Source organism: Mercenaria mercenaria, chromosome 2 (genome assembly GCF_021730395.1).
Source record: "Mercenaria mercenaria strain notata chromosome 2, MADL_Memer_1, whole genome shotgun sequence".
In the NCBI taxonomy this organism is placed as follows: domain Eukaryota; kingdom Metazoa; phylum Mollusca; class Bivalvia; order Venerida; family Veneridae; genus Mercenaria; species Mercenaria mercenaria.
This window is the reverse complement of record NC_069362.1, coordinates 7,513,745-7,528,063: the sequence shown is the minus strand read 5'-3', so window position 1 is coordinate 7,528,063 and position 14,319 is coordinate 7,513,745. Positions and strand designations below refer to the sequence as shown.

The following is a 14,319-nucleotide window of genomic DNA, read 5'->3' as shown; positions in this document are numbered from 1 at the left end:
GTCATTAGCCCCCAAATGTGCTGGTGAAGACAGAAATTCCTTGGCCCACTGCCAAGATCTAGGCCTTTAAACAAATATCTCTCTGTAATAACTTCACCAAAATTTCCCTAAACTGAAGTATACTATCAAATTTACTTCTCCAGAACAACAACCTCTATATAACAGTCAATATTTGTATCTCAAAGGGTGATGCTCTACAGAGGTTGCACTGTACTTCCTACTATGTTAACCTTTGATAAATATACATGTATCAGAAAACAATTATCCCATATCAGATTTAACAAGAAATTAGTATAGTTTATGTTCGTAACACAAATGTAGCAGCCACGTTATAAACAAATGTATTATGACCCCTCATTGTCATATACATTGTTTATACACCATTCATAACAAATATAACATATATTGCAACTAAACAAAAACTAGCAGACTTGGTTTGATTGAGCCGTTTTCATGACAGGAAAAAAAGAATTAAACGTGCAACACTTCTATTACAAATACAGATTAAATGGACTCTATGATGCTTAATGACAAGAAGATAAGACAACACTGAGATTTAACGGAATTAATTTAAAACTGAGTAAGTAGTTTGCGTCGCAATGTCATGAACAATAATGTTATATAGACAGTTCGTCCAAGGTCTAGGGCGCAAAACCCCACAATACACCAACTGACCCTAAAAAACCTCCTGCCCGTCTGCATTTCCTGGTGATTATATATATAAAGTTACACTGGAATCCTTTTAAACTGTGGAAGTTTTAACCACGAACTCTATGTTTATATTTGGAAAAAGCAAGTCAGTCACTAATATAACATAACCGTAACATGTTTTACAGACCTTTTGCTCTTTGATATTCTTTTCAGATATATGTTATATTTCAAGCAGCAATATCATTCAACAATAGAAAAAGAGTGGCTTCCTCTTATTCTTGCTATTCAGAATTTTGAATTTTTACTTTACTTTCTTTACATTAACTCTAGGTCATTCCTCTGTTACGAAAATGAAAATATTGCTTACACATCTAAAAGTCAAACACAATCCGAGGCAGACTCATTCTCCTCCATCAGATGTTCGCCATGCTACTCGAGATGAGGAAAAGATAACATGGTTAACCTCTTGTATGCGAGAATGTGGCAACTTGTTCATATACAGAAACAGACATGTATGTTTTTCTTTTTAGCTCATGTGATTTTTTGAAAAAAAAAGAAGAGTTATTGTCATCACTTAATCGGTGTCAGCGTCGGTGTCTGCGTCGGCGTTGCCTGGTTAAGTGTTAAGGTCAGTTTTTTTCCTAAACTATCAAAGCTATTGCTTTAAAACACTTGTTCACCATCAATAGCTGACTCTGTACAGCAAGAAACATATCCCCATCCTGCTTTTTGCAAGAATTATGGCCCCTTCTTGACTTAGAAAATATCAGATTTCTTGGTTAAGTTTTGCGTTTAGGTCAACTTTTCTCCTCAATGGTCAAAGGTATTGCTTTAAAACTTTGAGCAAGGCTGTGTTACGTTGCATGGAGTAAAATAAGTAAGTTAATCACGATTTCCAAATAAAAAGCACTGTGGCCAGCTTTGCTAATTATTACAAAATGCTTTTCAAACTACTATTAATCAAAACAATAAGGCATATTCGTCTGTGTATGTATCAATTAACTTTGAACAAACAAGGTAGATGTTACTGTGAGTTTATTTGTATAAGTTAAACCATTTTTATACAAACAATATGACTCAGTATCTAAGAAAACAAGCACAAGTCATTGATGTTCTGAAAATATGCACATTTATGTACGATAGAAAATGCCGTATAATGTTACATTGTTAAAACATTATTTTCAATATTACATACAAATTTATGTAGTCAGACCAACAATGGGAGGTAATCGTAAACAAGTGATTTAATAATATTTCCTACTGTTTTAATCAATTTTCAATATTTTGGCAAATAATTGAGAAAGCAATTATCAAAAATAGGATTTGATATGAAAGAGGCATATTTTACATTCATAACAAAAATGTGCAGCCGCATTATAAGCAAAGGCATTATGTAGGCATAGGAAATAGAGATCAATATAACTGCACCTTTACTAATCCTACCAGGTGTTCTGTATTACAAAAGTGGTTCTATTGTAACATTTTGATACAAGCAAAACTGTATTATCTGCACTATTAGTTACTTACTGGTACTTCATTTTATTATTGGCTTTTTAAAAGTTAATTATTTACCATATGTAAGCTGACAGAATCATAGGAACAATGTTTTGAGGGGTAAATCAAACACAGATGAATAAATCCTTAATGTTTTTGTTGTGCAAAAAAGTATGATAATGTGTCTAAAACAGATTTCATTTTCCATTCAATTGTGTAATTGCAAGGGAAGTAAACTAATAGATATCTCTGCTTATAAGTACTAGCCCAAGGCAAGAGTTGTCATTCTTTGTTGATCACAATTTTAAATTAAAAATTAAAACTTCTGTTATTGATATTAACAAAACTATCATAAACTTCACATTTATGAAATCATTTTTGGTTATTTCAAGGATTTGGAAATCAATTTCTAGATTTTATTTAATGCATTACTATCATTGAAAATTTTTGGGTCTATCTCTACATTATGAGCCTTTAACATTCGTATAAACTACTAGCACTGCATGAAATAGTATAAGGAAAATCAATATATACACAATCGGATAATCAGATAACAAATCAATTTTAGCTTAAACATACTTTGTATAATTAAAAGAAAAACAGTACAACAGTCTAAGATAAACATTAAAGTGTAAATATATTTTTAGTTGAGCTATAAACTTGGTTATAAAATTTGTTGTGTATTATTCATAAGATAGGAATGACTTCAACAAGTTCAAAAAATATTGCTACCTTATATTTTAATAAAGCTATTTATTTGTAAGTTAACACAGCTAATATCCCAAAACACAAACGGTAACTTAGGTGATGTGTTAGGTGACATCAAACAGGTAGGACCATTTATAACTGGACTTAATTTCAAAAGTATGGAGATATATTATAAAACAAGATAATTGTTTGTCTCTTTTTTTCCAAACGTTTAGCTCTTATTATTGCTGGTTCTATCCAGGTGTCCGCTCGTGATGGAATAATGCACGAAGGAGCACCTGCGGTCTTCCGCCACCATCAGAGCTGGAAAGTCGCCATATGACCTATAATTGTGTTGGTGCGACGTTAAACTCAACAAAATAAATAAAATATTGTTGCGATTTTTATTGTTCATTTTGCACTATTAATTCAACATTATTAATTTGGCATTTAGTTTGGTACTGGACTTGATACTTGACATGTTGTCTCCCTAAGAAAGCAATACTTCAATCAGTTTTTCCAGTATGCAGTATAGGGCTTATATAAACTGTAAGACATAATAAATAGGCCACAAACTCATTTCCTGAATAAACATAATATACATATTATTATGTATATGCAGCATTATACTTGTTGATTTGAATGACCAGTTTAAACATCTTTGTCATTACAGATTGTTTGTAAAATCCACTAAATGTAACATATCTTAAAGTATCCACTTCCGACAGGAAAACAACTGGCATCATAAGCACAGGTGTGATTGTGACTCAAACTTAAATAAAGCTGGAACTCCCAACCTGACTGCAGGATCGAACATTAAAGTTTCTGGGTAATTCAGTTTGCATTAACTTTCAGTTCAGTTTACTCAAAACATATATTAATCATCTGCTTCCGAAGCAGCGGCCTAATGGGAACGTGATCCAAGCATAGAATTTTACTAACGAAGTATGAACTAAAACAGCAACCATGGGCTCATACTAAATCAGAAATAATGCTTCTATTGCATTTTAATTAATTTGTTTATAGTAACCTGAATTTACCCTGGGAATCTCAAATAACAGTTGTCAATGGAACCCTGGCAACTGGTCAAAGACCAACGATATCTTCCCAGGCATTTTTCATGATGCCATGCCTTCCTACAAGCTTGCGTATACTAACGGGTATCGAAAAACAACAAAAACTTTATCATAACAGTAGCTAGAGTCGTTTAACAATAGCTTTACGACTGACAAGTTTAACGTAATGTCAAATCTTATACCCCATTCCAAAACCTCGGCAATAAATGTTTAATGGCCCGAAAAAAATGGTCGTCTTTTATAATTTTGTAAATATGACGGGACCTATTTGACAATGCTTGCATTTGTATAGATACGAGACAATACATAACTGATACAGTTATAATCTATGTCTTTTGTATGTCAGATTAACGTGATTATCGTAAAATATGTTCGTACTAATGACTCAGATTGGTATTTGAGAGGAATACAGAGACGGGAGACGTAGACGTATCAGAAGTAAATCTGTGATTTCAGTACTTGGTATCTATACAGATCAAATCAAACGCTGATGTACACTAGGTGGTACAATGCAAATTTCGTGCATCAAGCTATGAATAGTAGTACAAATCATTTTTGAAAGTAAATTCAAGATAAACATAGATAATGACTTTAAAGCCATCTTTTGTGAAGGCAAACATCGGTCCAATATATAAAATCTGCCATATTTAGACACAAAATACTGTAACATTGAGCTGGCTGGGCCCCCATTCCGTTTATATCCCGAAGTTCAGTAAGGACTATTAAATTGAGAAATGCAATAAAATTGGGCATTATTCTTGCAGCGGGATCATTGCAGGCTGTTCAAAAAGTGCAAAATTGATGATTTTGGCATGCTATTTTTCATGGATGGTGTAACACTTTCGTTTTGATAACTTTCTTTATTCTTGTATGAGAATCCTGATCTTGCCATTAATTAAAAGCACAAAACATGCACGCAATTTATAAAATGGCCACCTTGATTCTGCTCATAAGGGAAGTGCAATATTGCAACTCGCGACATGTAAGACTGTCCGTGCCCAAAATTTTCGAATCTAAGTGTACCCTGCTACCTAGAATATACTCCTGCATCTACATGAGCGCATGTAAGACAAGGGAAGTAACACAGTCTAAGGGCATAATTTTTGACTGTCTCTTGTCTGTAGGAATAAGGTCAGTAATTTGGTCGAAAATGTGCTTCCGTGGTGTAGTCGAAAGAAATCCATAGTAAATATATCCTAATTTCCCATTTCTAGCGAAAATTCGTGTACAACGAGTGCTTTATTTACACTTTTGCACTGCTAGAATACATTCTGCATGACATGAGACGGTTTTCATGTTTATACACCCGACATGGCAAGAAAGTAGGGGTTTATTGTGCGGACAAGAGCAAATATGCGCCATTTTTAGGGTAGCAGACCACAACTGACTGGCATTTCACTACGAACTATTCAACCCCTATTTTCTTTTCACTTTTGTCGTTAATTTATGATAGACTTTTCATGAAAAATAGGTGTATGAAAAAGTGATGTTCTATAAAGATACGTAAAGACGACCTGAAGTTGTCATTTTTTATATGAGACAAATTACTAACCTTCAACCTGTAAGAACAGTCTATAAATTTCATGATTCTTTTTTACTTTATTGTCAAACTATGGGCCTTTCGTTAGAAGATATATAATATAATTTGTTGAAATGTTTCGTTACAAGAAATCTTTTGCATTCATTGTTTGAAAATGTGAAAATATTTGCCGTCGTAGATTTCCATTCTTATTCATGAGGATGCTGGCGCGTGGATTTCAGAACGAGGCTTAGCGTGGGTTTTGTAAAAAAGGAAAAAGATTAAGATGGTAAGACGGTAACGGTTTTGGGGTAACTTTCAACAAGGACGCGACGTTTTTTCAGCCTTTCAACGGCATGCAATGCACCGCAATAGCAGTTATAGCTTTATTAGCCTTTTTTCTAATCCAATCTTCAAAATATTAGCCGACAGCTCTCCGGCGACATGATGCTCTGCATCAAAATTTTACTTGTTTCCTCTGTACTAGCACTGAAATTGGATCTCTTATAGGACAAGGTCAAGTGCCAGTAAACTTTAAATAAAACCCCCGTTTTAATGTTTAAAGACACACTTTCATTTTGTTCGGCTAGGAAGACCGGGCAATTGCCATTAATGCGGAACAATATAATTAAATGCTAATTTCCAATTGTTCTAGCATCAAAATATTGACTGTCAAATTTTCATATTATAACGTCAAATGCTAATTGTTTTGTGCTTATTTAGACAAAGAGTGGATGAATGCATCTTCTGAATAGTCATTGGCTCTTGTTATGTAACTTTAACTCTTTTAAAAGCGTTTTTCTATACATATATGAACAAACAGTTTCAGTCCAATGGTCACATAACAAATAGAAAATGATACTATTTCAAATATGAAAATTGAAAGTTCAAATGAAAGTTACAGTCGTCAGTTTAAAACGTACTGATCATTATATCAAGAATGCAAGGATTTACATCTTTGGTTATATAAATCTATTCAAACATATGTCGACATAGTTTGCAATCATGATAACCTTTTTTTAATACACCCTGAAGAAATAATGCTGAAACGATTGGTGGTTAAAACAAAACAGCACACACACACGCACGCACAAACACACGTAAATATGACAAACCTAGCATTGTCCTTGGAAAAGAGTTAATTCTATATTTTCGAAAAGATGAAATATTAACTAAAAATACTTTTGAAATACAGTAAACTCGCAGGCTTTTCCCCCTACATTAAACAGTTATTCACAGTTTCAGTACATTTTCAAAAAGCCTGACCCGACCATCGCTAAGTAGCCAAATCAGAGACTGACAAAGCTAAAATAATTTAAACTTACTGTAATGGGACTTATGAAAGCGACCAACCGTCCGTTAAGTTAAAGCAGCAAGAGCTTTGTTCGACTGAATCATCTATCTGATGACTGATGACAATACTTAAATCTTTGTTTATTCATATTTTATTGTTAATACACTCAGACTATTTAATTTAAATTTCTGCATTGACTTACTTGTGAACTAAAGCTGTAAAAACAAAATTTATATGACAATAATTTCATATATATATTTATATTTATCGCATAGTGCGGCAGTTTTCCTTTGATCTTTGCAGTATGTTAAACATGGTAACACACATTAATACTACAAAATCTGTGCTGATATTTTACAAAACTGTTACGATATATATCAACACAGAAATCTCTATAGAGTTTCATTAGAAAAAAAACTGTTGTGATATATATCAGCACAGTAAAACTGTTCCGATATATATCGCAACACTTTTTCTCTATCGAGGTCCTATCGAGGGAGTATATTTTTTTCCTTTCAAAGAAAAGATGATTTTAACTCCAATTTACAGTTCACAGAGAAAGAATTATCACAAACACCTACATTTATAAAGTAAAAGAATCGCGAACGACAAGAAAAATAAAGTAAAAGAATAAATAAACTAGAATATTTCAAAAACTCGATAGTTATCGCCAAATTCAGAAATACATGAAATTCTGAGTTTTCTCAAATGTTTATTTTTCTTTGATTTTTATTTTTTTTACAAACAAAACAACAAGTTTTACAATATGTTTGGCCAATGAAATGCAAAGATTTAAAACCAATGCAGAAATCTGTTGGATACTTTTATCTGGGGAACACATTTTCTAAAACAGAAGTTTTAGTGTTTCAGTCAGCAAGGTGCAGAAAGGGAATCAAAATAGTAAAAATAATAATAAACAAATTTAAATGAAAATAATATATAAATTCTAATGATAAAACTATGCGATAAAATAGTTATAATATGTAATGCTCGTGTGTTACGAGGATATATCAGAGCTAGGGGTACATCTCGGTATTTTTCTCTGCACATATCTGTCTCGGCCTACCGGCCTCGGCGATATGTGCAGAGAAAAATACCCTCGATGTACCCCTAGCTCTGATATATCCTCGTAACACACTCTCACACATACTATAACTATTACATATTAAGATTTAATTTGTCCCAATTAAAGATATTTACATTGAATTTTCCCAGGAAAAAGGATGTTATTGGATTTGTGCGTATGTAAATATGACCATGATAACTGGCATTTAAAGTTTCTAAAAAAATAAAGTAAAATTTTCGTTATGGTTTGTTACTGTACTTTTTAATTACAACATTTTAAATAAACATGTTTATTTGAATATTGTTTTCTCCCATATATTTTGATACATTAATAACCTGAAAGATTAAAGACATAAATTAGAATATTTCATAAACAACAAAGGCAAAACGCAAACTAAATGAATTAAACTCGGGCACATTATGATAGCATTTGGTCACGGTACTATGATTAATATTGCTAGTACATGTTTAGAGTGGATTATTGAAAAAATAATGGTAATTTAACATTTCAAATTATGCTTAAAAAAGATAAAGTTGTACATAAATCCCAACAACAAAAACAACACAGAAACACACTTTTTTTTGTTTTATTATGTCCGTCCGTCTGTCGTCTGGCTCTTTAAACTCTTTGTTTAAATGACATCTCTGGAACAATTAGGTGGAAATTGATGAAACTCGATATAGATAGTTTTCTAAAGTTATTCGTAGGAATCCATTCCATACTATAGTAACTAATTTAAACCATTTGCCAGATTTCAAACTAATTTCATAGAAATGTTCCTGGGTGTCCCTCTACCAACACTGATTAAACATGCTGGGATTTGTTTGTGTTTTACAAGCAGCATATACATATCATTCACTTTTAAGCCCCAGTCATTACATTTTCACTAAAGTTAAACTACTCGTGAAACTAATGAATCTGTTGTTCCCTCTGTTAAATGTATTGTGGCTTTAGAATGACACAAATACCCTCCATATACTGGCACAGTATATAAACGAACTGAACCCCAACCGAACCTTGCGAGCAGATTTCAGGATCCGATTAGTTGAAAATAGGTGGGACTATCTAAATGCTAATGAACAACTTGTTGCAATGATGCTGAGGCGGTATGTAAACGATTGCATCATATCAAGAAATACTTTATCTTTCCGGATAGATACATTCTTTACCAGCTTTGAATTGCCATCTATTTCAGATAACATGGATTTGGACAAGTCATTTGAACTTGAGGGGCATGATAGTAGCTGAATTCTTCCATTTTGCATGAAAATAAACAAAAAAATGCTTTCAATCACAAATTTCTTCTCCCAAGAACGTCCAGAATCTTTGAAAATACTCCCACGACATGGTACAGATAGATCGCGTAAACTCGCAAGTGAGGTTCAGAATCACCGGCAAGAAACGTACAGTAGGCATATTTTACACCCTGGCTTTAAATCTTGTTTTTATGTTCAAAACTGTTTATTCATATAACAAATAACCATAATACCTTTTGTTATTAATTAATTGCAGCGGTACAAACTCAAAACTCCGTGTTCAACTAATCTAAACTTGATAAAACCCAATTTTCTTTCGTGTGTAGTGCTGATCTCGTTCTAGCCTGCGGCGAGTTTCATGAATTTTATTGTCTTAATGCTAAAAACGATAATGTTGCGTATCATAGGTCAACAATAAAGTTTGTTGGCTACAATATACATACAGATTGACTTACTTATCATTCAACAGTATCCACATGAACACGAATTTTTTAACTCAACTGCGTCGACGCAAAATGGTTGACACTGAAATCCGCTCGCAAGATCCGGTTAGGGTTCAGTTCGTTTATATACTGTGTACTGGGGCTCAGGTGTTTAAAGAATATGAATTGCCTTGAAAATGTGTAATGATTAATGCTTACCTATGCCGGCTGGAGATGGTAAATATATATTTTCATTCCAGGCACTGACATCAGCTTCACCTATAATATATAAAAAAAGTATCCATATAATCAAAAACATGATTTCACCGCGACACACACCATGCGTGGGCCAGGCTCCAATTTCACGAAAAAAATGAGTAATTACTTAGTTAAGTCTGTTATTTTAAAATGTTGCTATTGTTTAATGTCGATTTGTTTTATAACTATGTATTTATAGCTAAATTATACTATGTTAAGTAGTATTTATCTGCAGTACTTATTTCAGTCACGCACATATGATATTTCTATTTAAGCACGATATAACGAACTTAAGAATTTGCTTAAGAATATTTCTTATTTAAATACTTCGTTTTCTGTAAAATTGAGAACTGTTTGCTTTTATTTATGAAATAATCATATACAATTTTGATATTGACGAAAAAGTCAACATGGAAGACACATAAAGGGCAAAAACAAACATTTAAAATAACAGACTAAGCAATTACTTTAGATTTTTTTGTGAAATTGGGACCAGGTTCCAAACTTATTTACCATGAAATTCCTTGTGCTCAGTAGCCATGTATTAACAACTGTTGCTCAGATGACTTTTAGGGCAGTCAGCCAAACAGACAGACAGGCTAACTAATAACAAACGAAACGAAACAAAACAAAACAGATGAAATATGTTTTTTTTTGTAATATGATTAAATAATAATCATTGCTCATGTTTATAGTATACATAGATGCATTTGTTTGTGTGTACAAGGGTAGGGCGGTCATACTCGTGCAGTACATACATTGTTGCAATATCTTACAATATATACCATGTTGCATACATGTTTTTAATGTTGTCACGGAAATATTAACAACGTTTTATATTAGAACTGTGTTAAAATTTAATTACACTATTCATTCCAAAACGTCCTGGTGCTTTTCTTAACTTCAGGCAAATAATTCAGGTGTAATATATTCGTGACGACAAGTAAAAATAATATATGTTGTAAAACGTATTGAATATATGTCAAACTATTTCCATATGTATTGAGTATATCTTATTTCAAAGATCAATAAGATATAATTAAACTTCAAGATTTACATATTCAACAATAGAGATAGTGTCAACAATTCATACAGTTACAAGCTCTGACACGACACAAAAATGTGAAAAATGTTTTTAAATGATAACGTTGGTTGTTTCAACAACTAAGACAAGTATGATATTTTAGTCAGTGGATGCATTACTTTTTTGCATCACTAACCAAAAGCGAATTTATTTACAAAAGAAATATCATGATAAAAGTGAGGTAAATGATATACATCTGTTGATTTGAAGTGTCACATTGAGTAATTTCGTGTAGTTACTGTGACTATCCCTACAACTGAACAGACTTTAAGATATAGTATACGTCCAAGAAAAATCACTACAACCGGACAGATTAATTTTTAACTCCTTAAGCGGAAAGATGTAAGGACATACTGAATTGGATCTATGTTTAGTTTCCCATTCATTTTTTCGAAACCTACCGACCGGACAGGAAAAAGAACAAAAAAAGTTTTTGTATCTACGACATCTTTCTTGAAAGAATCGAAAGCATTTAATAAGAAAATGTATACTACAAAGTACCAACTTGCCAATCTACAAACATTAAAAAATGTAAATGCTTAAATTCATTTCAGCATTTCAACATGGTCTTTCTCTGATATTTTCCAAATTTAGTTCTTTGAAATGTCTGTGTTTAACAATATTTCAGTTACTTTATAACACAGTCAAAAAAATATATGATACCCATATCAAGATTGTGTATAATATGCAGTAGAATTATTGCGTATAGGGAACGTAACTAACTATACTGAACGCCATTTATTACTTTGCCAACAACTTCATGTAAATTCAGTGAAATTAAGAATATATTTAGATTAACATGTTGTTAATAATCTTACTTATTTTACTAACCCAATCCACAAAAAGTAAAAAAAAAATACCAGTAATGATTGTGTATTTTTTAAATAAATATATACCATTCCTAAAAATACAGCGGTGTAATTTTTTTTCACTATAAAGATACGAACATACAAATATATAATGATCTTTTTCGACTCGATAGGGTACGAGATGGACATTATTTAGTTTCTCTTGTCAGTTTCTTCCTACATAACGTAAATCACTAGTTTGTAAAATCTGGACATTTTTTGAGTATTTTTGAGTATTTTTGTAAAACAGTTTTGTAAAAATGGGTAATTACAAGAAAACTATCATCTTTGGTAACTACACAATTATTTAACAACTTGATCATTTGATTCCCCACACTGAAATGGCTGGTTATCTGTTTTGTTCAGTATATATGTCTTGTTGAAGTGTCGATGATTGGTTAGATATTTTATTCGCTTTAGTTTGTTGTACAAATATGTAACTTTGTGTTGATATAAATTCATACTCATTCAATTCTCATATGTTTCCGCAACATAAAGTCTGTCAGCATAAGTTTCAAAACATTCTTAAGAAATATAGCATTAATTTCAAGATCCAAATATTTTTGTTGTTGTCGAACGATCTGGAGGCCAGTGCCTTTAATGTCTGTTTTTGGTATATTTTTAATTATTCGTTTAAAAATTGCGTTATCTTTTATTTATTTTAGTCCCAAGACTGCACACAGTAACATTAAACATAAAATAATTTAATTGTGTCAAATGTTTAATCACCCTTTAAATTTTATTGTATATTACAATATTGCCTAGGGATAAGCAATATTACTGTCGCAAACGAGTTCACTTTCATAGGGGGTAGGTGGTCTACGAATGTACACATCGCAAACTATATATCAAAATGTTTGTGACAGTCTTAAGTTTCCAAAACCAGTTGATGCCAGAATCCAAGTGGTGGGTAAAGTGCTCAAATTCAAGATGGCCGCCAAAATTAAAAATCATACAAACTGACTTGACAATATATTTCAATTTTATAGGCATGGCCCTAATTCTATACAAGTTTCTGTTGCAGAATAGATTAAAACATAGTATATTTTTTCTTCAAGTAAATTGAAATGTACTTTTACAAAATATGGAGGATATTGCATGCAAAATTATAAGAAAAATTTCCTGTTTTAGATACATTCCTTTGATAATTCTATCACTTTTAATTGCTTGATTATATTTTACAAGGTTTGTACTTTATTATGTTAAAAAATTTCATAAACTATATCATCAGTATTTTACATGACAGCTTTTAATTAATTTATTATTGATTAATCCAACAAACAAGGGCTAAGTAAACAGCTAAGTGGGTGGGGTAAATCGGCGTACACTTACATAAGATAGTGTAATACTTTTAAATGCATGTTAAGTAAAGGTGTAGTTTTTTAATGTCCAAACTGTTTCTTTTGGACAGAACAAACACGTGAAAAAGAATTATTACATGATTAAAATTTTCACATTATGACAAGGTCCGATGTTTAAGTAATCATATGTTTCTTAACTCTTTCTATAAATTAATTAAAACAGACTGAAATGTTAATTCGAAAATTACAAACCACATTTTATAGAAAATTTTGTAGTAATTACATAGAATGCTGATTTGAGTACTCGGGTCATTTTCTTGTAAAAAGAGAATGTAAAAATTATTCAAATACAGCATACGTAATAATGTCTTGGACATTTTAAGTTTACTTGTAAGCTTGTGAGATATTGTAACATCAATGAAAGATGGAATACTGCTCTGCAATGACATCTTTTTTAAAATATAAATAAATAACCTTTCGAATGTTAATTCTAAATTACAAAACAACATACATTGAACAAACGTTAACTGATACAAACTGGCATAATATGATTTAAGTAATCTAAGTCACTAGCAAACACGATGTGTATTTTCATATGTCTTATCTCCTGTACACCGGAAAAACCAAAATTTTAATTTAATTTATTTGTTATTTAAGGAAACATGTTTCTACATATTATACTGCTATAATTACCTCATACTACAAACGTATAAGGTAATTATAGCAGTACAAAATGTAGAAAATCCTTAGCTTGAAAAAGGCCATTGAGAACATATGTAGGAAGCTATCTGGAAACATTTTAATTGGGTATCTTTGTATACGTCAAATACACACAATCATGCATAATATGTTTGCAATTTAAAGTATACTTGTAAAACATAAATTGTTTCTGTAGAAATAAAATACAAGTATTGCTCTGCAGTAACTTATATCTATATTAAGAAGTTTCAACATGTCCAGAACACCGCAGCTCGCGTCATCACTAAGACGCCCCGTCACAATCATATAACACCGATTCCGAAGGAGATCCATTCGTAGCCAGTGAAATACAGGGTGCAGTACAAGGTTCTGACCCACACTTTTAAGGTTTAACACCATCAGTCCCGTGATATGATAGAAGTGTATAAACCGATCAGAAACCTAAACTCACAAGACACGCTGTCACTGGCTATGCCAAAAACTAAAACCATGATGTATGACAATCGCACCTTTTTATTCGTTGCCCCAAAGCTTTGGAACTCCAGTCCAGTCACGATCAGGGAAGCTCACATGCTAGCTGCTTTCAAAAGCTTGCTAAACATCTACCTCTTTGTAAAACATTTCGTTAACTTACAATCTGACAATATTTTTTGAGTCATCTGAA

General features: G+C 32.0%; 1 protein-coding gene across 1 annotated transcript in view; it reads right to left on the bottom strand.

Moving 5' to 3' along the window:
• Nucleotides 1-14,319, bottom strand: part of LOC128550283 (uncharacterized) — a 51,251-nt gene that overhangs the window by 14,220 nt on the left and 22,712 nt on the right. Inside the window, exon 2 of the mRNA XM_053529022.1 lies at nt 9,685-9,744. Coding sequence (XP_053384997.1) covers nt 9,685-9,744 — 60 coding nt within the window. The remainder of the gene's footprint in view (nt 1-9,684; nt 9,745-14,319) is intronic.